This window comes from Onychomys torridus, chromosome 15 (assembly GCF_903995425.1).
Source record: "Onychomys torridus chromosome 15, mOncTor1.1, whole genome shotgun sequence".
NCBI lineage: Eukaryota > Metazoa > Chordata > Mammalia > Rodentia > Cricetidae > Onychomys > Onychomys torridus.
Window position 1 is genome coordinate 45,987,699 of NC_050457.1, and position 27,564 is coordinate 46,015,262.

Below are 27,564 nucleotides of genomic sequence, written 5' to 3' on the forward strand. Positions count from 1 at the left end.
AACAAAGCACCTAATACTTGCCGGGAAATGGCATGTTTTTAACTACTCTTCTCTGCTAAAAAATAACTAGAATGCATGTTCTCAGTTTATCTGACACACAGGGGTATGAAGATCACTACATACCAGCAGTGGGTCTGTTAACATGTCCTAATTACAGTGATGCTGATGGACCAGGGCCAGACATTTGTCATCTCACCCCTGAGTACCCCAGCCTGTTTGTCCTTGCTTTACTGGAGTTATGTGCCGAGTTACAGACTTCTACTTTCTACTGAAGTTCTAGCAGTGCTGTTCTCTGCAGAGAACACAATGTGGGTTTCTCAGTAACCAATGAAGGCTGAAATAGTTAACAGGTAAAAAAACAAACAAACAAACACACAAAATACGTGTCCCATTCTGAAAGTCTTCATGACTGTGTTTTCCTTGTGGTGTTTGTATAGGTTTACATTAGTCCTCTTTCCAGTCATGGATATATACAACGGTTGACTTCAGTTAGTATTTTAGCTTGTTGTTGGTTGTTTTTAAGAGGAATAAGTTAAAGGGTGACCCAAATGGGTTGTAGCAGAGTCACAGATATGTTTAGAATATGATCTCTAAGTGCTCCCCCGTCCCTTTTACTGACTGAGTGCCACAGAAATTTTCATGTGGAGTCGGGAAGATGACAGTATTAGACACAGGAGCTCACAGAGAGGGAAAGGAAGAGAAGGGAGGGAAATGGAGGGTTGACGTGACATCTGCCTCCTGCTTCCTTCACTGAACTGAGAGATTGGCTGGGTGCTTACATGTTAGGAAATGATAAAGCTGGAAGCTGGAGAGGATATCTGTTTTTGATAAAAGGATAAAAGACCCTGGGATCTGGGCAGCAGTTCTCAGCCTGCATTGGGAATGAGCTGGCTTCAGGAAGGAAAACACTCAGAGAAGCGCAGAGTAATAGGCATCTGACCTCAGAGCCAGGACTACCAAACAGGAAAGTAACTTCCATCCTCCACCCTGTGTGAGTGTATGTACATAGTCAATGGTTACTTCTAGGGCTCCACCTTTAAAATGCGAGACCAGCAGATTCCGGTAAAGGAGGTTCATTGCACCATACTCTGAGACCCCTTTATCTGAAAATTGTTCTTAAGAACAGATTTTTAAAGAGAAAGTAAAGTAAGAAGTGAGACCAGACACCAGGTCACTGAGGTCTGCCCATCTGTGTGATGATCAGGGAAGATAACCTAGCAAAGGAGGGGGAGAATTCGGTTCTTGGTCACCAAAGCTGAGGAAAGCAGATTTTAATATATAAGATGAAGAGTGTGGACCTCCAATCATTGAAGACGCATGTCACTCACAGGGGTGCTACATTTGTTAAGCATCAGGGATGGTAGTGAGCAGGTGCACCTAAAACCTGAATTTGACGCTGACCCCAGCCAGGTTTTCTGCATAGATATGTGTCTCTACCATTCCAAATGGGGAAAAGGGTTATATTGTTCCTGTGGAAGTATAATTTAGTAATACAGAGTTCCCAAGGTAATTTGAATAAATGGAATTTTTAAAAAGGAAAGAGAAAGAAAATCTCCTTACTAGTAGAAGACCATGAGGTTCTCTTCAGGGTGGAAACTCTTAGAGCTAGAGATTAAAGTCAGTTCATTGCCTTCCTGCCAGGGTCCTGTACTAGAGGGAGGAGACTGATTAGGGGTCATCACAACCCCATGCTGGATGGACACAACAGAGAGTCCTAATTAAAATATTGACCACAGGACTCAGAGCGTGGTAGGAGAGCCTACCTAACACACCAAGAGCAAACTCCAGGGACTCATCCCTAGCTGAGATTGGACAGATGGCATAATCTCAGTGTGCAGCATTTCTTCAACTCTGTGATGCGGCCATTGAGAATTAAACTCATTTGCGTATATAGATAGCCCATATGTTATAAAGTTCCCATTTTCATCTCTGGTGGCTAGTGTATACCAATAAAGATGTTGTTTTGCTTTTCTAGTTTAATTCATCCTAACCTTCCCTTTCTCTAAGATATGCACAAAGCACAAACTTCACCTCAAAATGTGTCAGATATGTGATAGATGTCAGGAGCCGGGAAGAGTTAACGGCACTGTAAAAATAAAAACCATGTTATTCATGGAGTGTATGCATTATGTGGTCTATATCATTAATTTCTAGGTTATTCTTATGACTATTCTCATCATATCGTTGTGTTGTATAGCCTATTGATAAAATCATGTAGCAGTTTGGAATATTCTCCCATTCAAACCAATCAGTCAAGCTATCCTTTCCCCCTCCACTCCTCAAGATAGTCAATCTTCCAGGGAAGAGGTGATTTTGTGGTATTTAGTCATGACAACTTACCAAATTTAAGACTCACAGTCTAATCAGCTAACATCTCATTAACATAAAACAGCATCCTATCTTAACTTATTTCACATCCTTACATTCATAGACACCCCAAAAGTGTCCACAGAGACCATCCAAGAGTCCCCTACACACTCACTGAGACATGGCTGACAGATCTGGATGGAATCCAGATGCCAACTACCTGTCATTAGCTAAAGCTCACGGGAAGTGTCCCTCTGACATGGCCTCATTCACTGACATAGCAGCAAGCATGTCACCTGTAAGAATCATCTTATGGCTTGACAATTTCATGTGGCTTACATGTCAGGCAGGCACATGGTCTCCACAGTAAGCTCACAAATGGGTGAAGCTGGTTCCATTGGCTCTCAAGCTCTGTATGCAAAAAAAAAAAAAAAAAGAGGAGAATCAAGGAAAGGTGATTGGATCCCCTTTTCATTAAGATGGTCCCAAGATCTCTAGCTCTGTGATCTGTCATCCCCACAACCAGATGCCTAGTTTACCTATCCATATGCCAATAGCTGAGATTTGCTCTTTTGTAATTAATAATTATCTATTATTATATGAACGTCTCTTAAGAATTGTGTCAGCCAGGTGAGGTAATGCATGCCTTTAATCCCAGCCCTCCAGAGGCAGAAGCAGGCAGATCTCAGAGCGTTGGAGGCCAGCCTGGTCTACAGAGTGCATCCCAGGGCTACACAGAGAAACCCTGTCTTAAAAATTAAAAAGAGTTGTGTCAGAGAGCCATGCATAAGGTGCATGCCTGCAACCCCAGCCCTTGGAAAATGGATGCAGAATGATCAGGAGTTCAAAGTCATCCTCAGCTGTGCAGTGAAAGGGTTTAAGACAAATCTCTCAAACAAAACAAAACAAAAATGTTGGGAACAGCTGGGTATGGGCTCATACCTGTGATTCCAGCACTTGGGTGGGGGCAAAAGAACTTCAAGGAGTTCCAGGCAAGCCTGGGCTGTCCTGTCTGACCCCACCCCAAATAAACAAAACAAAACAAAAGATAAGAATAGTGTCATGAGACCCTGTAAAGTCGTGACACATTACCCACAAAACTCCATTAGATTCTCTCTTGCTCTCTCCTCCAATTGTGTATTCCCAGGCCCAACCCTTGCCATACATTAGAAGGATCTGAGAAGCCCCAGCAGTTAAATCTGAGTATGATGGGGAGTAGCAGACATCCACATTTGCAACATCTCAGGTCATTCTCTTGTGTGCCCCGTGTTCTCAGAGAGGTTGCATTGTCCACATTCTTCACTTCTTCCAGAACCTCCTGCTCTCCACAACCCCGGAGAATGTGGACACTCGGAGCAAGCAGTCTTTTTTTTTTTTTTTTTTTTTAAATGGCAGAGGAAAATGATATCCTCTGTGCATCCTTCCATTTGGGGGCTATTGCTAAAGCCTTGTGGAGCTTACATTATATTTTTTCAGAAGAATCCACTACACATACAAGAAAGAGGTGGGTAAAGCTTACCAAAAAAGTGTGCATTTCCACACTTTACCTTGCTTATGTGGTAGTAAACCACACATGTGATTTTCAGAGGGAGGGGAGGTTGGAATGTCCTCTTCTGAGCGTGGCCATTTCTGTGGTTATTTTGAGCTTAGTCTTCTTATGGGAATAATCCAAAGGCCTCTCCCATAAATGATGCCTCTCTTCATCTCTCCTTCCAGAGTCTCTTAAGGAAAGAACTGCTAGGACTTTGCTTGTTTGATTGCTTTGATTTTTACACAAGGCTGCTCCTAATTTTTAACCACTTCAGCATTTTTTTTTTGCTTTATTGCACAATGATACCTGGTCAATAAGGGAAAATAGTAGTCCGAAATTACAATAAATGACTCTCCACTGCTTGGACTTTCACCTTGGCAGCACACACCGACACATACAAACAAAACCCTGAACGTATCCCAGCAGTGATTGTTCCCTGCCCTCCGGTTGCAAAGAAATGCTTCCCAAGACTCCTAGGAGGAGCGCCATGTCTGCAGGCAGGACCATCGCCTTAGTGATTGCGATCTCCATCTTGGAAATCAACGCACAGACCCCAAGATCCACTCTCAGGTGAGTCTGTAGCCTGACTGTTTAGCTCTGGAATTCTGCTGTGGAACCCGCTGTCTCAGGGTCCAGCTCTTCACAGCAAAGTAGGAAAAAATAAAGGTTAAATAGTGATATATAAAATGCCCAGGATTTAAACTTTCCAAACAAGTGAGAAAAGTCAGGGTGTGTCTGCCAGTTTGCTACGGAAGCCTGCTAGTACCTCTGGGACTTTGTTCTAGAGAAGGAGCTCAAATGCTAACACTAAGATATTCTGTTTAAATATTTAGAATTAGGAAATAAAACTGGTTGTTGCCAGTTTGTGAAGATCAGTGTTGATCAGTGTCTACTGTTTGAGAAGCTTACAATGAAGGAAGTTAATCTTTCCGTCCGTTATCTCAAACCCTGATACTTTTTAACTGTTGACAAAGCGCAGTCAGGTAGGATTTGCTGAAGCAGGAGGGTCACGAGTTAGTTCGAGGTTTGAGGTCAGGCTGGGCTACATAATTTTGTTTGTTTGTTTGTTTGTTTTGTTTTTTGAGACAGGGTTTCTCTGTGTAGCTTTGTGCCTTTCCTGGAACTCTCTCTGCAGACCAGGCTGGCCTCGAACTCACAGAGATCTGCCTGGCTCTGCCTCCCGAGTGCTGGGATTAAAGGTGTGTGCCACCAACACCCGGCTCTGGGCTACACATTTAACTGTTGGCTGTAAGGCTTTTTGGGCCCCCACATTAAGTAAAGGTTAGTCATCTGTCCCTTGTGACATCCCATATTGTACTCCATGGTTTTTTTGTTTGTTTTTGATTTTTTTTGGGGGGGGGGGGTGTTCAGATCTCACACTGTAGCCCAGGCTGGCCTCGAATTCACAGAGATCTGCCTGCTGCTGCCTCCCAAGTGCTGGGATTAAAGGCGTGCGCCACCAATGCCCAGCCTTTTTTTTTTTTTTTTTTTGGTGGAGCTGAGGATCGAACTCAGGCCCTTGCGCTTGCTAGGCAAGCACTCTACCACTGAGCTAAATCCCCTACCCCGTGTCTCATGTTTTGTGTCCTGGGTCTTAGGGTCTGCTTGCTCTACCCAAGATGGCCATGGTTCTCCAGATCCAAGGCTATGCCTCCAGCACTGCGCTATGGTTTGCATATGGTGTGAGGGTGTCCTCAAAACGGCATTGCTGGAAGCTCGGTCGGTGCCCTATGTGGCAGCAGAAAGGGGTGGTGGAGCCCTTAGGGAGTACAAACTGGTTAGGTCTCAGGATTCCACAGTCATGAGTGGACTATCTCTGAGGAATGGGCCAAGCCTAGCAGAAGTGACCCGTCACAGGTCTGTCTGTCCAGGCCCTTCCTCAAACCCTTGTTTCCTTACTAACACATGTGCCCCTTCTGAACACAGGGACTTCCCTTTCTGTTTTTAGTGCCCATGTTATGATACAGCCATGGGAATCCTCTCCAGATGCCTGGCCATGCTGTTTGCAAATGGTAGTCATCAGAGTGTGAGCAGGGTTCTCTCCCTTTCGACATTTACCCACATCAGGTATTCTGTGGGAGCAACACAAACAGAGCGTGACACCACACCAAACACACCCAGAAAACAAATCAACAGGACAATAAAAGCTTCCTGAACATCATTTGCATCTAGGACTGCTAGAGATGATGACTTCATGAGGCTCCCTTCCTTCCATCTGGATGTCACAGAACAAGACGCAAACCTGTGTCATCCAGTGCAGCACAATCTTCTCTGAAAACAGAACAGAAATACCCCCAATGCCAACATCTTCCTGGACACGGTTCCACTGTTCACATGAACCTCTACATGTGCCCAGTTCCTCTCAGTTTAACCAAAGTCTATTTTGACTTTCCTAGGCAGCCTTCTGACTGTGTTGGTTGTGTTGAGGATTGCCTCTTCCAGGAGATGATTCAAGGAGGAGAAACTCAGACCCACATGAGCCCTGGGAGAAGTGCTCAGCCAGCTTTCCTCCATTCCATCCACTTCCTCTGCTGACGTTAGCTAAGCAGTATCATCCTGCTCAGAAAATGTTTTCATTTGGGGGTTATCTTAGCTCAGAAGGAATGTGTGCAAAGGCAGTCACTGGTAGCTACGTTGGCTTTCTTGTACTTAACCTGCCCCTCTCTTAGGTTTTTTTTAAAAAATCAAACAACTCACATTTCTAGACTGTAGCTCGAAACTGAAAGGCTGTGGGAAGCCCACAGTTGCTTTAAAGTTCACACCCCCCTGGGTCTGGTCACACTCAGTTGTTCCAGGAAGGGCCAGGCAGACTTCTGGTTGGCCCCAGATCCTGGCATTTGCCCTCTCCAGTTCTCCTGAGCATCCTGCACTCTCATAGCCATGCCCTTCATCCTGTGCCAGACTGTCCCCACTCAGAACACTCTGTGCTGTGCCCTTTGGTGGAGGATGAGGTTAAGATGAAGGGTTCAGTGACTTCCGTGGCTACGTGAGACCATTTGCTTGAATATTGGCAGCAATATTTCAAATGATTTTTGTATTTAAGCATTGTTTTATTTATTTTACATATCAACCACAGATCCCCCTCTTCTCTCTCCTGCCCCTCCCCCCCTTGCCTTCCCTCCCCCTGACCCACTCCTTTATAAAAGATTTATTTATTACATATACAGTATTCTGCCTGCATGTATGCCTGAGCACCAGAAGAGGGCGCCAGATCTCATTCTAGATGGTTGTGAACCACCATGTGGTTGCTGGGACTTGAACTCAGGACCTCTGGAAGTGCAGCCAGTGTTCTTAACTGCTGAGCCATCTCTCCAGACCCTCAAGTGATTTCTAAGCATATATATTCTTCAGAAAGGAGCTAGACACCCACAACTCACATCAAGTCACCATTGTATATCAAGTGTGCAGACTGAACCGCTTTTGTAGACCAGCTGTGCAGGTTGGAATGAGTAGCTCAGTCCCTGTGCTGTTTCCTTGGTCTATAAGACACTGATTGTGGTTGGTTCCTATGGTTGCCATAGCAAAGTCCAAAATCTAATTAGTTTAAACAAGCTTTCTGTCTCCCAGGCTGGAGGCTAGAGGTCTGAGAAGAAGATGTTGAGAGAGACAAGACCCCTCCGCCACTGTTCTGGGGCCTTCCTAGCTTCTGGTGGTGGTCTGCAATCCTTGACATACTTTGGCTTTCTAACCCTGTCTCTGTCACTACATGGTCACCTTTCTTTTTATTTTCCCTGACCACCTTCCCACCATACTGGAGCAAGTACTTTACTGCTGGGTAATATATATGCTCAGTCCCCAAATCAATCTATGTCTCTCTCTCTCCCCCCTCTTTCTCTCCACACATGCCACCCAAGCAAAGCCTTTTCCCGTGAGTTCTGGAGATCAAACTCATGTCTTCAAGTTCACACAGCAAGCATTTTGCCTATGGAGCCTTCCCAGCCTCTAGATTTCTCTTTTTATATGGACACCAGGTGTATTGGATTAGGGCTTACTTCAGTGATTAACTCAGTCACTCCTATCCAGATCCTATTTACAAATAGTTCACCTTCTCAGGTACCAACCAGATCTTAGGACCTCAGCATATCACTCACTTTTGGAGAGAGCACAATTCAGTTTACACACTTAGGATGACAGAATCTACCCAGTAGTGTTTTCACGTGAATGTTAGTTATCATGTGTGTAAAGCACTCAGAGCTTCTGCCCCAGGCCTATAGAAAGAATTCACTAAGCATCAGGTATATTTTTACAAGCTCTTTTTGCTTTGAGCTGCCTCCTTGTTCAGGAGAAGGGACTGAAGTTATAATAGCTTTTGAGGGGGGAAGTCACAAGGTTCTTGGAGCTTTGCTAATAGTAAACTGCTGGGGATTTTTAACTCTTGCATCAAGGTGAATTCTCAGAAGGATAGGTCTTATGTTTCTCTGGGTAGAATGGAAAGTTTTACATCCAATCTGAGAGGAAAATAATAACTCAGAGTATAGCTTCGGGAGCCAGGCTACCTGCAGAATCCAGTCTCCACAGCTGCACAGCTGTGCACCCAAGGCAGACCCTGTTTCCTCCAAACGCATGTGTCTCAATAGATACTTCATATCGAATTTGTGTAAACTTGATTCTTGCGTCTCAGCCACGAGCGTATGACCATGGAAATGTCTCATATCTGTTGCGACTGGAGCTAGTCCTGATATGTAGGTCATCAGTAAATGCCATTTTGTGCTGAGTCATTGGGAATGAATAAGTCTTGTAAACTCAGGGATGTGCCTTAAAATGTTAACAATGGGCACTTCAGTTATATTTTCATTTTATTGTTATGAACTATGTGAATTTAGCATACAGTCCTGATTAGCTGAACTTTCCCCACGGCTAATGATTCCTCCTCATTCTGGGATATCTTCCCACTTGTGCCAAGCACACTGCCTTGAATGTGAGCAGCTACAGAGGTTTTCTTTTTCTAGAAACTTCTCTTCCTAGTGGGAAGGTGAGACCTTCCTTTAATGTATTTCTGGCCCAGAGCTAGATCCCCTGTGGTGCTGATGTACATTGCTTTGACCTAGGGAGTGTCTTCCCAGCAGAGATGGAAACACTTGAGAGGCTGCACTTGATAAGCACATTTCATGTGAGAACCCAGAAAGTGCTTAACAAACACTTCTCTGCTCAGCTTAATAGCTCAGCAGGATGATAGACAGGTGGTGAGTGCTGTGCACACTTGGTCCACAAGCTCCACAAGGTTATCTGCTGAGTGAGTCGAAGGGGCTGGCAAGGCAGTGCCAGGCTCAGAGTGGGTGGGGGAAAATGGGCAGAGTTATTTGAGGTCACTGATCTTCCGTCCTAATATTTATGCAGCATGCTTATTCACTAACATTCTGTTTGCATAACCTTTTAGTCTCCCCCGCTAATTCCTGAGAGTCCTGCTTTTCCAGAGCGTTGGGAGAGCCAGACACCTGACACAGTGAGGACAAAATAGTCAGGGACTGACACAGTTTTCTATTTCTTTTTGCCCCATGGGGCATCATTGTTGTAGATTACTGTCAATCTAGGTAAGCACTAGGTTGTCCGATTGATGTACTTTATTCCGATGGCTATATAAAAATAAATTGTGTTCTTTCTTACTAACTCACTATGTCTCAAGATGTCCAAAAATCTAGAAGCTATTCCATCCAGGAATTATTGAACAAGCTGTGACTGCTCAGCTTATTTAAAAGATGGTTAGAGTTGAGGGAGGAGAAAAGCAGAGACAAGAGCAAACTGCACTGAACCAGGCAAAGCAGATGTTGATCCTAAGCCATTAGCAGTTTGACCTGGGATGAGTAGGACGGTCCTCCATTTTTATTTCCCATCTGTGAATCACCATCAATGACACTTATGACTCAACGTCAAAAGAAAATGCTTATGAGGAAAGCACTTAGAAAGCAGTAATAGAAGGCCTACCCTTTCTAAGCAGGTAAAGGCACTTGACATCAGCCCTGCTGACCTGAGTTGGTTCTCCAGAACCCACATGATACAAGAAAACAAATGGCCTGGAAAAGGTGTCCTCTGACCTCCATTTGCACACTGCGGCAGTACTCCCTCTATAAATGAACAAATAGACAGATGTCTGTCCACAAACCTGAAACACAAGAAATAGAAATGAACAACACCACTTGGAGGTTTAAATATAAGAGTTGCTTTTTTTTTCTTTCATTGAAACTACTTGAGGTTTATAAGCTGAACTGTGTTCCCATAAAATTGATATATTGAAGTCCGGGTGCTCAGTGTTTACCAATGTCACTGTATTTGTTATACTTTAAAGTATAACTACATTAAAATGTACTTAAAAGTGAGACTCTATCTGATATGGATAGTTGTGGGAGACCAACTCCCACATTTATTTACCCCAGGGACTCTTGAGAAGTGAGGGATAAGAGACTTAGATAGAAATAAAGAGGGGAGAGAGATGCAGAATAGACCTGAGTGGGCCTGGATCCTTATCCACCATCCTAGAGTTTTATTCAAAAGGGCTTTTTATAACAATGCCAAGGGGAAGGGCAAAAGACCTTCCCCTTGTTAGATACAGCCAAGCGCATCTAGCCTTCCACACACCTGGTACTCAGGTCTGTGGTCCAATCAACCTTTTATGCAGTACTGCTGGGTACAGCCATTGGAAGCCTAGATGGGCTCCAACATACAGTATCTTTAGAAAAAGTAAATTTGAATACAGGGTTAAGACTATATGATAATACAGGAAGTCCAGTCCCACAGGATACAACCTCAGTGCAAGCTAGAAACTTACGGTTTAGAAATCTCTGCAGAACAGGGGCAAGAAGATCGTAAGAGCCAGAGGAGCAGGCAGTTTGCTGAGAGAGAGTCTCTCCTAAGAACATCAGCAGTTACACCCAGAAATTCTCACCAACAGGAGAGACTTAACAAGGACCCCAACAGACATGCTAAAGTGCATGAGAGCTCATGAGGCCTTAACCCTGCACACACACACACACACACACACACACACACACACACAAAGGAGGGCCTGGAAAGATGGCTCAGTGGTTAAGGGCACTGACTGCTTTTCCAAAGGGCCTAGGTTCAAATCCCAGCACCCACATGGCAGCTAACAACTGTCTGTAACTCGAAGATCTGACCTGCAGGCAAAACATCAATGCACATAAAATAAAAGTAAATAAATTAAAAAAAAAAAAAAACTGTAGCCAACTAGAGATACCGAGAGTGGGAGAAATAATCTTCTTAATCTTCTCCAGGGAAAAGGATACCAATGGCTTATGCAAATACCAAATGTCAGCCCTGAAAACATACATACAAGTAACATTATACAGACTGAGCAGGTTATATGTAGTTATACATTTAGGAAAATATATGTATCTAACAACAACTAATTTTTTTTAAGATGTCTTTTTTTTTTACTATTATGAAGAAATTTTCTATTCATTTTACATACCAACCCCTCCTCCCTTTTCCCTTCCCCAGCTTCCCCCCCCCCAACCTACCCCCCCATCCCCACATTTCCCAAGTCAAGGTCTCCCACGGGGAGTTAGCAGAGCCTGGTACATTCAGTTGAGGCAGGTCCAAGCCCCTCCCCTCTGCACCAAAGCTGAGCAAGGTGTTACACCTTAGGTACTAGGCTCCAAAAAGCCCGCTCGTGCAATTAATTTTTAAAAAGAGGGGGCTGGAAAGATAGCTCAGAGGTTAAGAGCACCAGCTGTTCTTCCAGAGGTCCTGAGTTCAATTCCCAGCAACCACATGGTGGCTCACAACCACCTAGAATGATCTGGTGCCCTCTTCTGGCCTGTAGGGACACATGCAGACAGAATACTGTGTGTACATAATAAATAAATAAATCTTTAAAAAAAAAAAAAAAAAAAGAGGCCACAAGCCAGGGTGGTGAATGCCTTTAAGGCCAGCACTCAGGAGGCAGAGGCAGGTGGATCTCTGTGAGTTTGAGGCCAGCCTGGTCTACAGAGAGAGTTCTAGGACAGCTAGGGATATTACACAGAGAAACTGTCTCAAAAAAAAAAAAAAAAAAGCAAAAAACAAAAATAAAAACAAAACAATAAAAATGGCATGAATTTAAAAGCAAGCAAGGAGGAATATATGGGAGGATTTATAAGGAGGAAACGGAAAGGAAAATAATATTATATTCTTAGAAAGTATGAAATAATTAATAAAAAAGAGATACAAGGAAGTGAATGTGACCATCTATAAGACAATGAGTGAATCCTCAGCAGAGACTAGCCCTACTCCACCTGATCTCAGATTTCCCTCCTCTAGATTTGTGGGGGGGAATTATATTTCTATTGTTTGAGTCACCCGAGCAAATTAGTATACTGAGTCTAAGATCTAGAGGGGAGATAAGCACTGTGCCCAGGGCAAGCACGTCATCTTAAAGCATCTTCCTTTGAGGGTAGGATATGTTATTCAAGGAATGAATTCAAAACACAGTCCAGGAGAGCAATAAAAGAGCAAAGGTGAAGATTGGGTGCTTTGTACTGAGTCCAACCTGGAGTGAAATTGTTGAAGCAGAAAGAGTTCTTAAGCAAGATGTTAAGAAGGAGATGAGCAAGTGCACATACAGTCAACATGGATTATTAATGCAAAGGCCTTTAAAAAGCTGCATACAAGTAAGGCCAAGGTCACTACAGCAGGGTTTAGTCACCAATGTGTGGGCAGAGGAACAGAACTTCACTTCAGCCCCCGTCATTGACCAGGATCTAGTTGTACCCAATAAAGAACTATAACTCCCTTTGGAGTATTTCAGTGGGTCCACCTCCCAAGCATGATTCTCTAATAGGCATCATACCCTCTGACAGGGAGTTGAGAGATAAAGATCTAAGGACTCTGGTCTATAGGGTGGTTTCGGAAACCAAGGAAGTAATCATCCTTGGGGAGATGCTGGAAGGAAATGCTAGCATGTTCCCCTAAGTGAGTAGTGGATTGATAGCAACTGATTGTCAAATTTGAGGCACCAAGATGTTGAAATGGATCATGGATCATGTTGTAAATAGACAAAATATAATGTAACTTCTGAAGCCAGTGATAGGACACTTCAGTGACATATTTAAGCCAATGATGAGCTGAGGTCTGAGTAATGCTGAAATAATGAGCACCCCCATGCCTATATTTATTCTACACCCTCAGTTATCACAGATTTCCACCAGATGTTGCCATGAAGTATTTTATGTATGGTTGTTTTGCCTACATGTGTGTCTATATACTACCTACATGCCTGGTGACCCCCCAAGACCAGAAGAGGGCATCTGATCCCCTGCAACTGGAATTACAAATGGTTGTAAGCCATCATGTGGGTGGTTGGAATTGAACTAGGGTCATCTGGAAAAGCAACAATTGCTCATAACCACTATCTATCCACATCCCAAATCACTATTTTTAATATCTTAAGATTACAAAGTATAATCAGTACAGAACACAGAGTATCTCTGCCACTGCTTGCTGAATCCTGTCAGCTCCAAAGAAGCTTTAATGAAAAACTTCTAGTAGAGAATTCCTTAGCTAGGCAACTTCAAACATACATCTTATAGGAAGATTCTGCTAGGAGTTTTGGCATCTATGTTACAAATTTTTAACCTGTATTAACCTCCAGAAAATGAGGGCTAATCCTGGAGAGTATGGATTGGCCTCAAGTCCAATTTTAAAAGATGGTTGGTTACTCCCACATTTCTGCCACTGTTGTACCACTGGGTATACCTGGCTAGGCAATTCATTACTGTGGCTCACAATGTTCATAACTGGGAAAGAGTGGTGATTACTTTCCAGTCCTATGGATGCTACACTAAAGATGGAGCTTCCAGTGGGGTACCAGCTACATTTCTCCATGTTGTATGACACAAGTTTTCAGTGTTTTCAGCAATAGGGTCTTACTGTCAAGTTGTAACCAAGAGCATCAGCCACAGCCTATAATGTTTTAGGGGGTCTATGAGACCTCATTGACAAACAACTCAAAATATGTAACCCATTTCTAGTACTGACTACTTTATTTGGTAGTATATGATACCTAGTTGAGGTACTGTTTCCCTTTTATAGAGTAATTCCACTTATATTCCATATATATATATATATATATATATATATATATATATATATATATGATGCTTCTATAGTAGTAGGTTTCCATATGAAGTTTTTCAAAAAAGACTTTAGTGTTAATTATTGTCCCACTCTTTCATTTCCAAAGATGGCAGTATAGATGAAATCTCTTTTCAAGTCTTGGGTTTCTCCCCTTTTTTCTTTTTTTTTATTTATTCCTCTTTTTCCTTTATTCCTCAATGAATACCTCTCCTTTTAAGATCTCACATGATTAGAATGAGTCCACTAAAAAGCATAGGATAACCTCCGCTGCATCATGTCTGCAAAGTCTCTTTTGATGTGTAAATAACACTCATAGACACCAAGGGTTTTAAACATCTCTAGGGTTCAGTCTCCACACCGTATTGAAAGACGTGAGCCTTGTCACACAAGTAGTCTTTCTAACTATTGGAGAGTTTTCAGGGTAACATTAAGTTTGCTTTTTTAAAAGATCCCTCTGGATGCCATATGTAAACTAAGTGAGAAAGAAATTACCAGAGTCAGCTAGAAGAGATGTTATATTAGTATAAACCAGAACAACATCTGGAAGATATTAGGAAGTAAGGATGGATTGGAAAGTCATTTACAAGACTGCCAACAACAGGTTTCAGTGCTTGATTAGATGTAAGAAATGAGGGGGGATAGAGAATTACACAAGTAACACCCCGTCTCTGGCTAGAATAACTCATAAATGAAAGAGCAGCCCTGAAAGAAAAGGAAAATAATTAACTCATTTGGGAAAACATTGAGGTCAATGGGCCATGAAGATGTCCAAGTACAGATGGAGAGTTGAGAATTGGATGTGAAAGTTTAAACTTCAGGAGAGATGTCTGGACAGCACGTTTATCTCTGTCTGGGTATCATTAGCACACATGTGGAAACCATGGATCTGGGAAAAGTATAGGAGAAGAGAGAAAACAGGAGAGGAGAGGGGAGGGGATGGGAAGGGAGAGGAGAGGGGAGAAGAGAAGAGTTGAGGGAAGGGGAGGGGAGGAGAATCTAATGACTGCACCTCAATGAATAAATAGTGCTTGAAGGACTATGGAGGAGGAGAATCCAAAGAGGAAAATAGAGCAGTTAAAAATAGAATAGAAAAGATATGAGAAAAGGGAGTCCAGTGTTGCTCAGCTAAGGAAAGAGATAGTGGAATACTTGGTCATAAAAGAGACCGCTATATCATCCCCTTTGTGGATTGTGGAAAACTGCAGGAAAAGGAGGAAAGGATTTAAGAGTCATAGCATGGGGAGATATACAGCAAAGATATGTCAAGGAGCATGAATGGCTGAAGGACATGAGACTTATTGGAGCTGAGACAGGTATTTATGGCAATGTTTTAAAAATGTGTTGGCATGGAGGGCAGGAGAGAGATGAGATAGCTGGAGAAAACTAGAATGTGGAGAGGGTGGCTAACTGGCTCGTTTATTGGCTTAACTTAATATAACACACTGTATTATACTGGAGGGAGATAATTATGAAGAAGAGTTTAAAATGGAAGAGACACTCAGCTCATCATCTTCAAATCGGAGCTGAGCTCTAGAACATTCTTGTGGAGGGACTGACCCTATCTGGACCTCTTCCTGGTGTAAGAGTTTTGACAGGACAGACGCTGAGCTAGGAAAGCAGAGGTGAAATATCTGTAAGATTCTTGCTGGATAGCGTCTGTTCTGTTTTGCTGTGTCTCTTTCTCATCACTCAATGGGTGGGGCTGTGATAAGAAGAGCCCAATGGTAAGCCAATGGAAAAATAATTCCAAACTAGAATGGCTGGGAACTAAGGCTGCACTGTGCCTAGAGATGGAAGGGAAAGATGTAAGTGCTAACACACATGATGCTGAAACTCAAAAAGATCATGAGTAAGTCTTGAAGTGGGCTATACAGCAGGAAAGCATCTATTTTGGAACATAAGCATGGAAGTTGGGGGTGGGCCGGGGGTTGGTTTATGAGGTGTTTGCTACAGGAATGGCTGGGCTGGCTGCCTTAACTTTGCAAGAGAGTCAGGCAACTCCAGGCTTTGCCAGCCTCTCAGGGGGGTGAGTGAAATGCATGAAGAAAGTGTAACAAGATTTCCAGCTTCAATGAGTTCAATCACTTTACTTGTAAAAAAAAAATACCTGTCAGGACACCTTGCTGGTTGTCCTTATCACCGTCATTACTGCTGTTGTTGGTAAGTTAGAATTAAACAAAAGAATGAATTGAAGATACGGACTATCATGTGCTCAAGTGTCACGGGAGACACAGTAAGGAATATAGAGTGGGCTGGCGAGATGAATCAGTCGGTAAAGTAAACACACGTGTGAAGACCTGAGTTCAGATCCTCGGGCCACTACTTATAGCCAGTTATGGTAGAGTGCATCTGTAAGCCAACTAGGATGGAGGAGGGGATAGAAACAAATAGATCCCTGGAGTTGGGGGGCTACCCAGCACAGCTAAATCTATGAGCTCCAGATCCAGTGAGAGACCCTGTCTCAAAAACTACAGGAGACCAACTGAGGAAGTCATCTGAAGAGCTCTTGTCTCAACTGCATGCACGCACATGTGCATATATGCACATATACACAGACACGTGCACAAACATGTATACACATTCACACACGTATATATGTATTTGTGTATGTGTGCATATAGAATAAACACTATGATTTAAGGATGGAAAAGCAGTAAATACATAAAATTGGTTTTGGAAGTCTTCTTGGGAAGAGGTGTACATAATGGTTATTTTAAATGGATAACTTTTCATCTTCATTGTAGTGAAGTGTCAGTACAAAGAGAAGGCTCTCCGTTACCCATAGACTGTAGAATGAGCCCGTGGAGTGAATGGTCACAGTGTGATCCTTGCCTCAAAGAAATGGTAAGCATTTGAATCCATTCACCTGACCTCTCAAATGAAAACTGGCATCTTCATGGAAATGGCTATGAGGCAGGGACCCCCAGAAACAAATTCCAACCCAAGAAGAGGTGATCACTGAAATGAATGTGTCTGATCTGACCAGGAAACCTGCATGTTGAACAGCAGACTGGGTAGTATTTATGATATTTCATGTGTGTAAGAGACTCCACAACCTAGAAGGCAAAGTACTATTGTTAAGTGATATCAGTGGTGGTTTCTTCCACCTCTCTCTTAAAATCATGGACCCATTGGGTGTGGGGCCTGAAGTGGTATAGATGTTGCTTTATTCCAGCAGTGCTCAACTTGTAGATCTCGATCCCTTGTGAGGGTCAAATGAATCTTTCACGGGAGTTGCCTAAGACCATCCAAAAAGACAGATATTTACATTATGATTCATAAGAGTAGCAAAATTACAGTTATGAGGTAGCAATGAAAACAATTTTATGATTGGGGGGTCACCACAATAGGATAAACTGTATTAAAAGATTGGTAAGGTTGAGAACCACTGCTTTAGACCACAATCCACTTTTACATTAGGAAATATAATATTTTCAGCTGCCCTTTTTTTGATTGTTTATAGTTTCGCTCAAGAAGCATTGAAGCCTTTGGACAATTTCATGGGAAAAGCTGTGTTGATGCTTTGGGAGACAGACAACAGTGTGTACCAACTGAGGAGTGTCAGGAAGCACAGGACAACTGTGGGAATGACTTCCAATGTGGAACAGGTGATCGGAGAGACCCGTTGTTCTCTATAGCCTTCTGTGTACATTAATGAGTGAAAATAAATCCATATTTCATAGATAAACATATAATGGCTCCCCAATAATGGTTAGCTATGTAGTCTATAGAAAGAACCCAAGTGTGTCTAGCACTAACTTTCAGTGTTAAAGTGCCCACAGTGACTTCAGCAAATGAGAAAATTCAGCATTACACACAGTATATTTTCTGATTTTGACTGCAGGCAGGTGCATAAAGAGGCGACTTCTGTGTAATGGTGACAATGACTGTGGAGACTTTTCAGATGAGGATGACTGTGACAGGGATCCACAACCCCCCTGCCGTGACAGAGTGGTAGAAGAATCTGAGCTGGGACGAACAGCAGGCTATGGGTTTGTATTTCTTGCATTTCACTTGAATCTCTCTGTTCAGGAGAAAATGAATGAATGGAGATGGCCTCCAACTCTTTCTCCATGACAAAGAATACATAGAAGGGGTTTATACAAAGGGCACAGTTGATGCAAACTTTAGTCTGTATTCATTCAGATGTAGTTAGTTTGCAGGGATACCACCTGGCCTCAGTAGGAGTCAGATGACTGAGTTTCACTCTCAGTCAGTAGGAGATAGTGCATCTCATGCACAAATGTCAGGAAGACCACAGCAACACTGACATGACATGTCAACATTTAGAATTAAATATCCCACCGCAGCTGTGACCAGTCCATTAAAACATCTGAATTCCTAGGATGAATACCCTTCACTGTCATGTGAATTGATAACTGATTATAAATTCTGAGGAGGTTCAAGCATTCTGCAGTTGAGCAAGAAGAAAGGGCATCAAAAGACTACGTTATAATGCCAGAGAGTAATAGGGTTTGGGGGGTCTCATTATAGAGAGTTGACAGGCAACTCATTCTCCACACAAAGTGAAGGGGCTCTGGGCTGTGAGCTCTAAAGGAAGTTTAGGAATTCGGAACATGGGACTATATAGAGCAGAGAGGATTCTGCAGATACCTATGCTCCAGGAATCAGGAGGATGACAGAGCTGAGGTCCTCATCTATTCCATTCCAGTTGCAAGGCATTCTAGGGACATTCGGTGCTTAGCTTGCTTAACTATCTTGAGCTGGATAATTTCACCCACAACAGAGATGCAGGTGTTCTCACATCTTGCATTGACAGAAGTAAATGGTTCTGTTTCACCATCTATCATGTCATGATTTTCTTTATCCTTATAGCTTCATTCTTGACTCAAAATAGATGCTCAGTGAATAGCTGGTGGGTAGATAAGCAGGTGAATTATTTAATGGATAAAAAACCCATTCATAGGTACCTTCTGAAACACTGGCAATATCTGATAAGATGGAAACTCCTAGGACGAAACTCAGGGACAGAGGTTCAGAATTGAAATGAAGATGGGGAGAAGGCAGAAGATGGCAGAGATGGTGAGAACACAGTGGGTAGAAGAACTAGAGTGATAACGCTTTCTTGGGTCCAGTGATTCTCACGTCTGAAGAGCATTTGAATGGCCTGTGCTTGCGGAGAACAACACTAGAGGGCGCTACTGACACTAGCAGTTAGAGGCGAGCAATGTTGATGTTGAGCATCTACTACCTCACAGCCCCACAATGTCAGTGGTACTGAGGTCAGAAAACCCTACACTGAGGACTAATTCCTCGGTATTGGATGTGGCTGAAAGTAAAAATGTCTGTTCTCCGAGGTCAAAAGAAACATCCATATAATGAACTTAAGAACAAAATTCTAGGCTATCAAGAGGTAGGCACAAGATAAATGTTTCACACACCATTTATTCACTTCATAAAATCTTACTCAAATGATCTTCAAATATTACCCACAGTGCCTTTGGCCCATAGCTTAAAAGCTGTGTTTGTGAATCATATGGACTGTCTTAGACCAGGAATCTTAGCAAATGGCAGTTAACAGTACAGGGTTGTTTAAAACTCTTCTAACCAGATTGCTATGGACTCAAATTATCCCAAACCCTTTCTTCATCTTTCCTGGGGTGGGGGTGGGGGGCGGGGGCGGGTATCTCTAATCTCAATGAAAGAACTTGAAACAGGGAATCACATATGTTATTTATTCTCACTCAGTGCAAATTTATAGTTCGTCTTACTGGAAAAGAATACAGAAATGTTGGCCTACTTGACTGAAAAAACAGTCATTCATAATCTAATGCTTTCCTTTGTGGGGGGGGCAGGGCGCAGGAAGAAAAAGTTGTAACAGCATTTGCCAGCAAGTTTCCTAAGGAGACATCCTAGAGAACCGGCAAAGAACTTTTAGGACCTCATGCTTTATTACAGTCAGGGGTGGTGCTGGGGAACATCATGAGGCTGAGCCGTCAAGGCTGAGGAGGGGGCCCAGCTATGGGAAAGATTAGCTGCAGACATGGAAAATAAGGTAGGTCCTGACAGAATCAGTCTATCAACATGTTTTATTGAACTCTCTACTATTATGAGCAAAAATCCTTCACAAGTCTAGTTTTTATAAAGGCTACCACTGCCATTTGCGTAGTGCCTTGAATTTTTCAGACTCAATTTGTACATTCTATCCATTCTCATCATGACCCTGTGACTTTGTCGGGGATGCTTTTATATTCGTTTTGTAAATAAGAACTAAATGAAATAATTTAAGCCATTTGGTGAGTGTCTCAGGGAGCTAAACCCAAGTTTCTCTGTATCCCATAGAGCCATGTTTCCTCTACCACACCGCTTTACCCTTCTCCTTTTCACCACACCCACCCCTACACTCCTCCAAACCACTTCAAAGATGACCTAAAGTCAATGCCTTTTCTGAAAAGCAGAACGCAGCTTGCCAAATGATAGTCCATGGGCCAGTGAAATGGTTCAGTGGGTGAAGGCACTTGCCACTGAGTCTGACATTCTAAGTCTGATCCCTGGAACTCAACTTCTGTAGGTTGGCCTCTGACTTCCACACTTGCTACATCTTGCATGCATGTGGGCACACACACACATACACACACACACAAGCAAATAAATGTAATTTTAAAATGACATGCTTTAAGCAGCTATTTATTGTCAAGCCTATAATTCTAACATTTGCAAGGCTAAGGCAGGAGGATCATTCATTCCAAAGCAGCTTTGACTGTGCAGCCAGACTCTCTCTCTCTCTCTCTCTCTCTCTCTCTCTCTCTCTCTCTCTCTCTCTCTCTCTCCTTCTCTCTCTTTTTCAATATATATATATATATATGAATACTTTGGGGCTGGAGAGATGGCTCAGTGGTTCAGTGGTTAAGAGCACTGACTGCTCTTCCAGAGGTCCTGAGTTCAATTCCCAGCAACCACATGGTGGCTCACAAGCATCTGTAATAAGATCTGGTGCCCTCTTCTGGCCTGCATGGACACATGCATACAGAATACTGTATACATAATAAATAAATAAATAAATAAATAAATAAATAAATAAATAAATAAATAATACTTTGATTAGCAAATCAGCCATTAATATCTAGAAGTTTGAAGATGTTTTGTTATATGATTATAAACAATTCTATGAAGTTTAGATATTTATAATAAACCTCTATCATTCTCACCTAGCTTTGAAATACATGTGAAATAAAGGTAATGGGGATTGTATTAGTTACTTTTCTGTTGTTATGAGAAAATATTAAGACCAAGGTAACTTATAGGAAGAAGAGTTTATTTGGGCTTACAGTTCCAGACACATAGGAGTCTGTCATGCAGGGAAGACATGACATCAGATGGGCATGGTTGGAGGAGCAGGAAACTGAGAGATCCCACTTTCTAACTCAAGAAAGAAACAGAGAGAGATGGAAATAGGGTGAAGTTATATCATCTCAAAGCCTGACCCCAGTGACATACTTCCTCCAGCAAGGCATAAAAAGAAGCCAGTCAGAGCAGTATTCTTAGCAAGTACTTCTTCACAGTTGAGTCTGGGAAACCCCAATAGACCCACCTATTGTTTCATACACCCCTACTCTCTACATGGGCAAGTCACAGGAACTTGATGTAATGAGTTAATCTTTATCCGTTTGAAGGATTCTCATGTAAGTTGCCATTCTGGCAGAATTCCATTGTCTTACAAATGTTTTAGACTTCTGTCTTGTAGGCATCTGAGATCCTCCACAAATGTTCAGGGAAGTCCTCCAACCCATCTTGCATTCATTGAAAAAGCACAAATCAAAACCAGCTGTAAATGATGTGCAATATGTAAGGAATGCCTTTTTTGTGATCTAAGCATAACTCTACTTCTGTGAAGGGAGCTTTCTTGTCATTCACCTGGTAAATTGGAGCTGCCAGTGGTTCTGGGGCAGCTGTGGAAGCAACCATGTCTCAACACTGCCAAAGAACACGTTTTTCTTAAAATTTCCCAGGTGATGACTTTTCTATTCATGAGCACTTTTCATGTTTCTTGGCAGAAAAATATTGGCTCATTTTAGACCAGACTGGCTGTCTCTGTAGGAGTGGAACCAAGTCAAAGGTTTTTGAAACATTTCTCCCTTAGTAGTGCTTTAGACTTTATTGGCTTCTGTAACTTTCCAGATGGATCCAGCCGACTGGTCAATGTGCTATCCTGTGAAACAATATCCTTCAAACTGGACTATGCATAGCAAAGGGCACATAAGAACCTTCAGGAGAGTGGCAAGTAAGCTTTAAGAAATAGTTTCCTCAACTATTAATTATGTAACTGATCTAACACTAAGACTCAACCTTTATACGTACTGTTTTTCATAAAATTGAGAAATGCAAGGCCATAGCTGCTACGTCCTTTCTTGTATCTTTTGTTGTTGTTAAATCCATCTCTATTTCCTTTAAGACAGGAACTTTCTATGTAGCTCACAATCATAGGTTTGTTCCTCCATACCAGGCTGTGTGTGGTGCTGAGGACTGAACCTAGGTCTTCATGCATGTGAGACAAACACTCTACCAACTGTGATACATACCTCTAGGCCTCTAGCAGCCTTTTCACTACTAAATCTATGTGTTTATAAGAACACACGAGGCCTCTTCGTGTCCATCTACCCTCCAAAAGCCAAATAACTGCTCATCTACCTCACTAATGCTACATGGTGGAAAACCCAAGATCCAATTCCAGATCTTTGGGCTCAATTAGACTCTAATGCCTTAGGAATAAAATGGTCTCCATTTTTTAAAAATTCTAACCAATAATCAGTAAATGGACTATAAAGCAATTTTTTAAAAAGGTTATTATGTGTGCAATCTTTTTGATATGTAAGGTTAAGAAACTGAATGATATTACTATAACAAAATGCTTTCTACTCTTATCCACTTATTCATGTGAGTAAATTTATCATCATTTCCATCCATAAAATGGGAAGTGAAAGTAAAGTAATATTGCTGCTGAGCCCTGTCTCTTAGGAGCACTAAGTAACATTTATCTACAGATATAGAAATTTATCTATTAATTCAAAAAGAAGCCAAATTCATTTCACTGGGATAGCTTCCCAATATAATTTTTACTTGGTTTGGTAATGACTTAAATTTTTTTAACATATTTATATATACCACTTACCATGAGTTTTAATACTTAAACTCTAGGGTCAAGGAACATTTAATATTTAAAATATTCAATTAATATACTTTGATACAGCAAAGCATGAAAAGGTGATCAACAAGATTATTCAATATAAATTATATTGTATTTTATATTAAGTTAAAATTCTGTGGGAGGACCATATGCTCCTTTATTATGCCATTGATATATATTATATTTACTTTTCCATATAGAACAGTAATTATATTTTTAGTAAGTATTCATAGGCTGATGGGAAAGTATATCTTTTCCAACTATTTAGGCTTAAGATGAAAAATATTAGTTGCCTCACTAAAATGTTTAGGAGGGCATAACTAATTAAATTCCTCTAGAAGGTACACAATTAAGAATACCACTCCTGAAGTGTGCCACATGTGGGATCTTGCCCATACCATCCCTCCTGTACTTCCAGCACCATCCCTGTTTGAAACCTATCGAAGCCCAAACCAAACCACCTAAACTCCTTTTATGATCTTCCCATGATGTTCTCTTCCTTGTATAACATGGCCCTTATACAGCATTTACTTATCCTACTTATTTGACACAGTATATCCTTCCCAAACTAATTTTTAAGTAGATAATTATATTCCAGCCCCCCTCAACTTCCAAGGAATTTCTGTGGAAGGCAATTGTGTATTAACTATATTCATATCACCCCATTTCTTACAAACACATAGATGTTGTAATTAGTCACCCCAAGGTTACTCATTAGAAAGGAGGGCAAGTTTCACTGAAGGAGTCTACTGAGTGGTATAGCAAGACAATGTTCACTGTCCCATAACACGTCATTGAACTTCTGTCCAAGAAACAAAGACGTTACCTGTTCTTTCCACTGCTGCATGACTTCAGGGTAGATAAATGGCATCCAGCCCTCAGTGAAATGAAGACAAGAAACGATTACTCACAGGACTGGGCTTGACAGGCATCTCTGCTTTGGAGCTGCAGTGGCTAGGTTGGCACTGCTTTCCACTATGGTTTGGGGAAATGCTGCGGCTGCGGGAGCAGCAGAGCTGAAGAGGGGCGGCAGCTTCACCACAAGCCCTTCTCAAGGCGATCGCACAAATAAAGGAAAGCCAGGAGAAACACTTGAGGCCTCTTCGTGTCTAGAGGCTTCTCTCCACAACATGCCGCGCTGGCCAAAGCAACCGACGTGGTTGAGCACGAAGCCTCCCATGATGCCGTGGGGAGGGCTGTACATGCAGGGATGGGTGAACAAACAGCACAAACAAGTGATGAAATGTTAAAGGAAATAAAGCAGCCACTGTATCCGGGCATTTGTTCCCTGTGTCTTATTTGAGCTCATCACTCTAATTTTCAGCTCTGTGTAGGAACTTCAGAGCTGGGAAAGGTCTTTTGGGCAGGTTAGGCATTGAGTTCATTTTATCTGTTGCTCAGCCTTTACAAATAAATGCCTCAACTGTCCTTCCATTACAGAGCCACAATGTAGCTTTGTTGCTTTCTTGGTAGCTTCTGAGTGAGTTAAATAGGCCAAAATTTTGAAGTTGGTTTAACCTACCCATTGGTAACAGTCTTGGTTTTATATATTTTTTGTTTTGTTTTGTATCAGCAACGGGCTCATGGTAAGTCGTCCACACTCTGACAAACTGCTCTTGAAAGTAATACACAGATTTATAATCCTGTTAATTGGAGTTAGTTAGTATGTGATCTAGAACAATGGATAAAGTTTCTGTTTGAGGAGTTGCAGGTGTGTGGGACAAATTTCCGTTTTGGCATCCTGGGCTCAGAGCCATCTACTGTCCATACTGTCCACATAGCAATGACTGTGCTCCTCAGACCCGCAAATGTGGACTTAACAAACAGCTAACAGTTTCTTGTGCAGATATTGTTTTTAAGCCTGGAAATCAAACTTAACTTTCGTTAAAACTTTTGTTTAAAATTTAAAATAGCTAAAGGATATTTCTGTCTGTGAATTGAAGCTTGCCAAAAAAAAAAAAATAATAATATTTTTGCTGAGGGGGTGGTGCATAGAACTTTTGAGAATACCTTGCTCAGATGTTGATTTTTCTTTTTTTAAGTGTTCATCTTGGAAAGTCTAACAGGAATAATATAATCCTGGGGGAGGGGTGAGATTCTTGACAAGTAGTAAGACAGCTGGAGGGAAGCTTAAGTTTCAAGAGAATTGGGAGAAAGAGAAGGAGCCCCGATGTTGACTCATAGATGAGAAATTACATGCATATATTATACTGCCCCCCTGGGATGTTCTATTCTCAAATAATTTAAATAGTTGGTGTTACAGCATTTGGCGTTTGGTTCACTCAGGGACATGAGGTAAGAGTTACAGCCTTAGAGCTAAGACACCAGGAGCCAGAGGGTCCCATGTGTCCTACTTACTACCTTTCTTTTCTTGGCTCTAACAGTGCCCTAGGTACCAAAGAGTTTACAAGACCCTCCTAAGGCATGCTTTCTGCCAAGACATTGCACCAAAGCAAGCAGGCCCTGGCTTCTGTTCCTGATTAAACCCCACACGTGTTGGATGACAATGACATGAACTGGAGCTGTCTCACACTCCCCCCACTACAGAAGGCTGCCTTGCACTAACAGTAGTATTTACCCACACAACCCTGTCTGCTTCTTCTCAGGATCAACATCTTAGGGTCGGATCCCCTGAGCACACCTTTTGACAATGAGTTCTACAACGGCCTCTGTGACCGGGTGCGGGATGGAACCACTTTGACATACTACCGCAAACCTTGGAACTTAGCTTTTCTGGCCTATGAAGTAAGTCACCACCACAAAAGAAAACATATTGTTTTGTTTGGGTTGGGAAAAGGTGCCTTGATAAATTTAACAGTCGATTCGGTGAAAAGTTCAATACAGTAAGAATTTAAGGTGAGTGTGGGGCTTACTGAAAGGAGAGATGTATCTTAGACCTCTTCAGAAACCCACATCAGTCTCTCATTAGTCCTAAATACATACACCTAGTGATAAAGATTTGGTGAAATAGCTGTATTCTATAAGAATCACCCAGGCTTCTGAACTGACTAAAAACAAAATCAGAGCAGATTTCTTGTGTGATCAAAAAACGATCAAACTGCTTCCACATCAGCTGCTCCTTGAACTAGTCCTTTCAATGAAGAAGTCTCATTGTGTCCTCTTCATTCTGTATCCAGAAAGTTCCTTCTGCTGATGTCACTCCCACCAGACTGAAAAACATACAGGCTTTTAAAAAGTGTGACATCATCATTATAAATAAATCCCTACCCATTTCAGCATGAAGCTATTCCGTTTGCCGGTAGATGTTCAGAATTCAGATCTGGACCAGACTGGCACTTTGTTCACAAATGATTACGTTGTCATATTTCTTGCACCTGTAGATCTAGAATAAAGTTACCAAGTTCCCACAGATCTGAGGTGAATTTGAAAGGTTATGGTCTTTCTCCATAGTGTCATGTTTGCCTCATTTAAGCATAAAATTTTGTGGGTGAAAGTCAAGAGTATATCCAAAACAGTACTTTTCTGAGACAGTGAGGTGTTTCAGCTGATAAAAAAAACACTTACTACCATGTCTGAATATCTGAGTTTGATCTTTGGGGCCCACATTGTGGAAGAAAGAACTAGATTCCCATAAGTTATCATCTGACTTCCACATATGCACCATGGCATGCAATGTCTACATACATACACACTCAACATAAATGATTTTTTGTGTGTGTGCCAGGGTCTTACTATATAGACTTGCCTAGATTAGAATGCACTATGTAGACCAGGTTGGCCTCAAACTCACAGAGATCTACTTAACCTCTAAGGTACTGTGATTAAAAGCATGAGTCACTAAAAAAATTTCAGTGTGGGGGAGGGGAGGGTGCATGCCTTTAATCCCAGCACTCGGGAGGCAGAGCCAGGTGGATCTCTATGAGTTCGAGGCCAGCCTGGACAACAGAGCAAGATCCAGGACAGGCACCAAAGCTACACAGAGAAACCCTGTCTCGAAAAACCAAAAAAAAATTTTTTTTAGTGAGTAAAAAATTTTAAGTCCTTTTCTAAATGGAATATAGAAAACATGACACCTTTAGTCATTGCTAATGGGTGAAAATTGGTTGGCATGTTGTCTTATTTTGTTTTCAATTCTCAAATCTTCACTTTATGAAGTCTTTACTACTGTTAGGCTCTGTGTGTGAAATATGTGAGGTGTCTTTCATGGGTTCATGTGTTTGAATACTCAATGCCCAGACAGTGCTACCATGTTGAGAAATTGTGTCACCTTTACAGCATGGGGCCTAACTGGAGGAAGCGGGTTGCTAGGTGAGACCTTTAAAGATCCATCCCAACCCTAGTTCCAGTCTAAATGTCTCTGCTTCTGCCTTCTCAACACGGACAAGCTGCCAGCTAATGCTAACACTCTTCTAGTCGGAGCTGGCCCCATTACCATGCACTTCCAACCACTGTGTACCCACTGGATCCATGATGGACTCATTGCAATCTCAGACATGTTGAGACAAAATAAGCCTTTCCCCACTCATGTTTGGGACAGATAGTTTGACCA

At 42.0% G+C, this 27,564-nt stretch overlaps 1 protein-coding gene across 1 annotated transcript in view; it reads left to right on the top strand.

Annotated features, from left to right (window-relative positions):
* The first annotated feature begins 4,316 nt into the window (after positions 1 to 4,316).
* The window catches only part of C9 (complement C9), a 40,890-nt gene continuing 17,642 nt past the window's right edge, over positions 4,317 to 27,564 (top strand). Inside the window, exons 1-6 of the mRNA XM_036206924.1 lie at positions 4,317 to 4,408; positions 7,445 to 7,468; positions 16,684 to 16,753; positions 17,373 to 17,517; positions 17,754 to 17,901; positions 25,661 to 25,799. Coding sequence (XP_036062817.1) covers positions 4,326 to 4,408; positions 7,445 to 7,468; positions 16,684 to 16,753; positions 17,373 to 17,517; positions 17,754 to 17,901; positions 25,661 to 25,799 — 609 coding nt within the window. The 5' untranslated portion in view covers positions 4,317 to 4,325. The remainder of the gene's footprint in view (positions 4,409 to 7,444; positions 7,469 to 16,683; positions 16,754 to 17,372; positions 17,518 to 17,753; positions 17,902 to 25,660; positions 25,800 to 27,564) is intronic.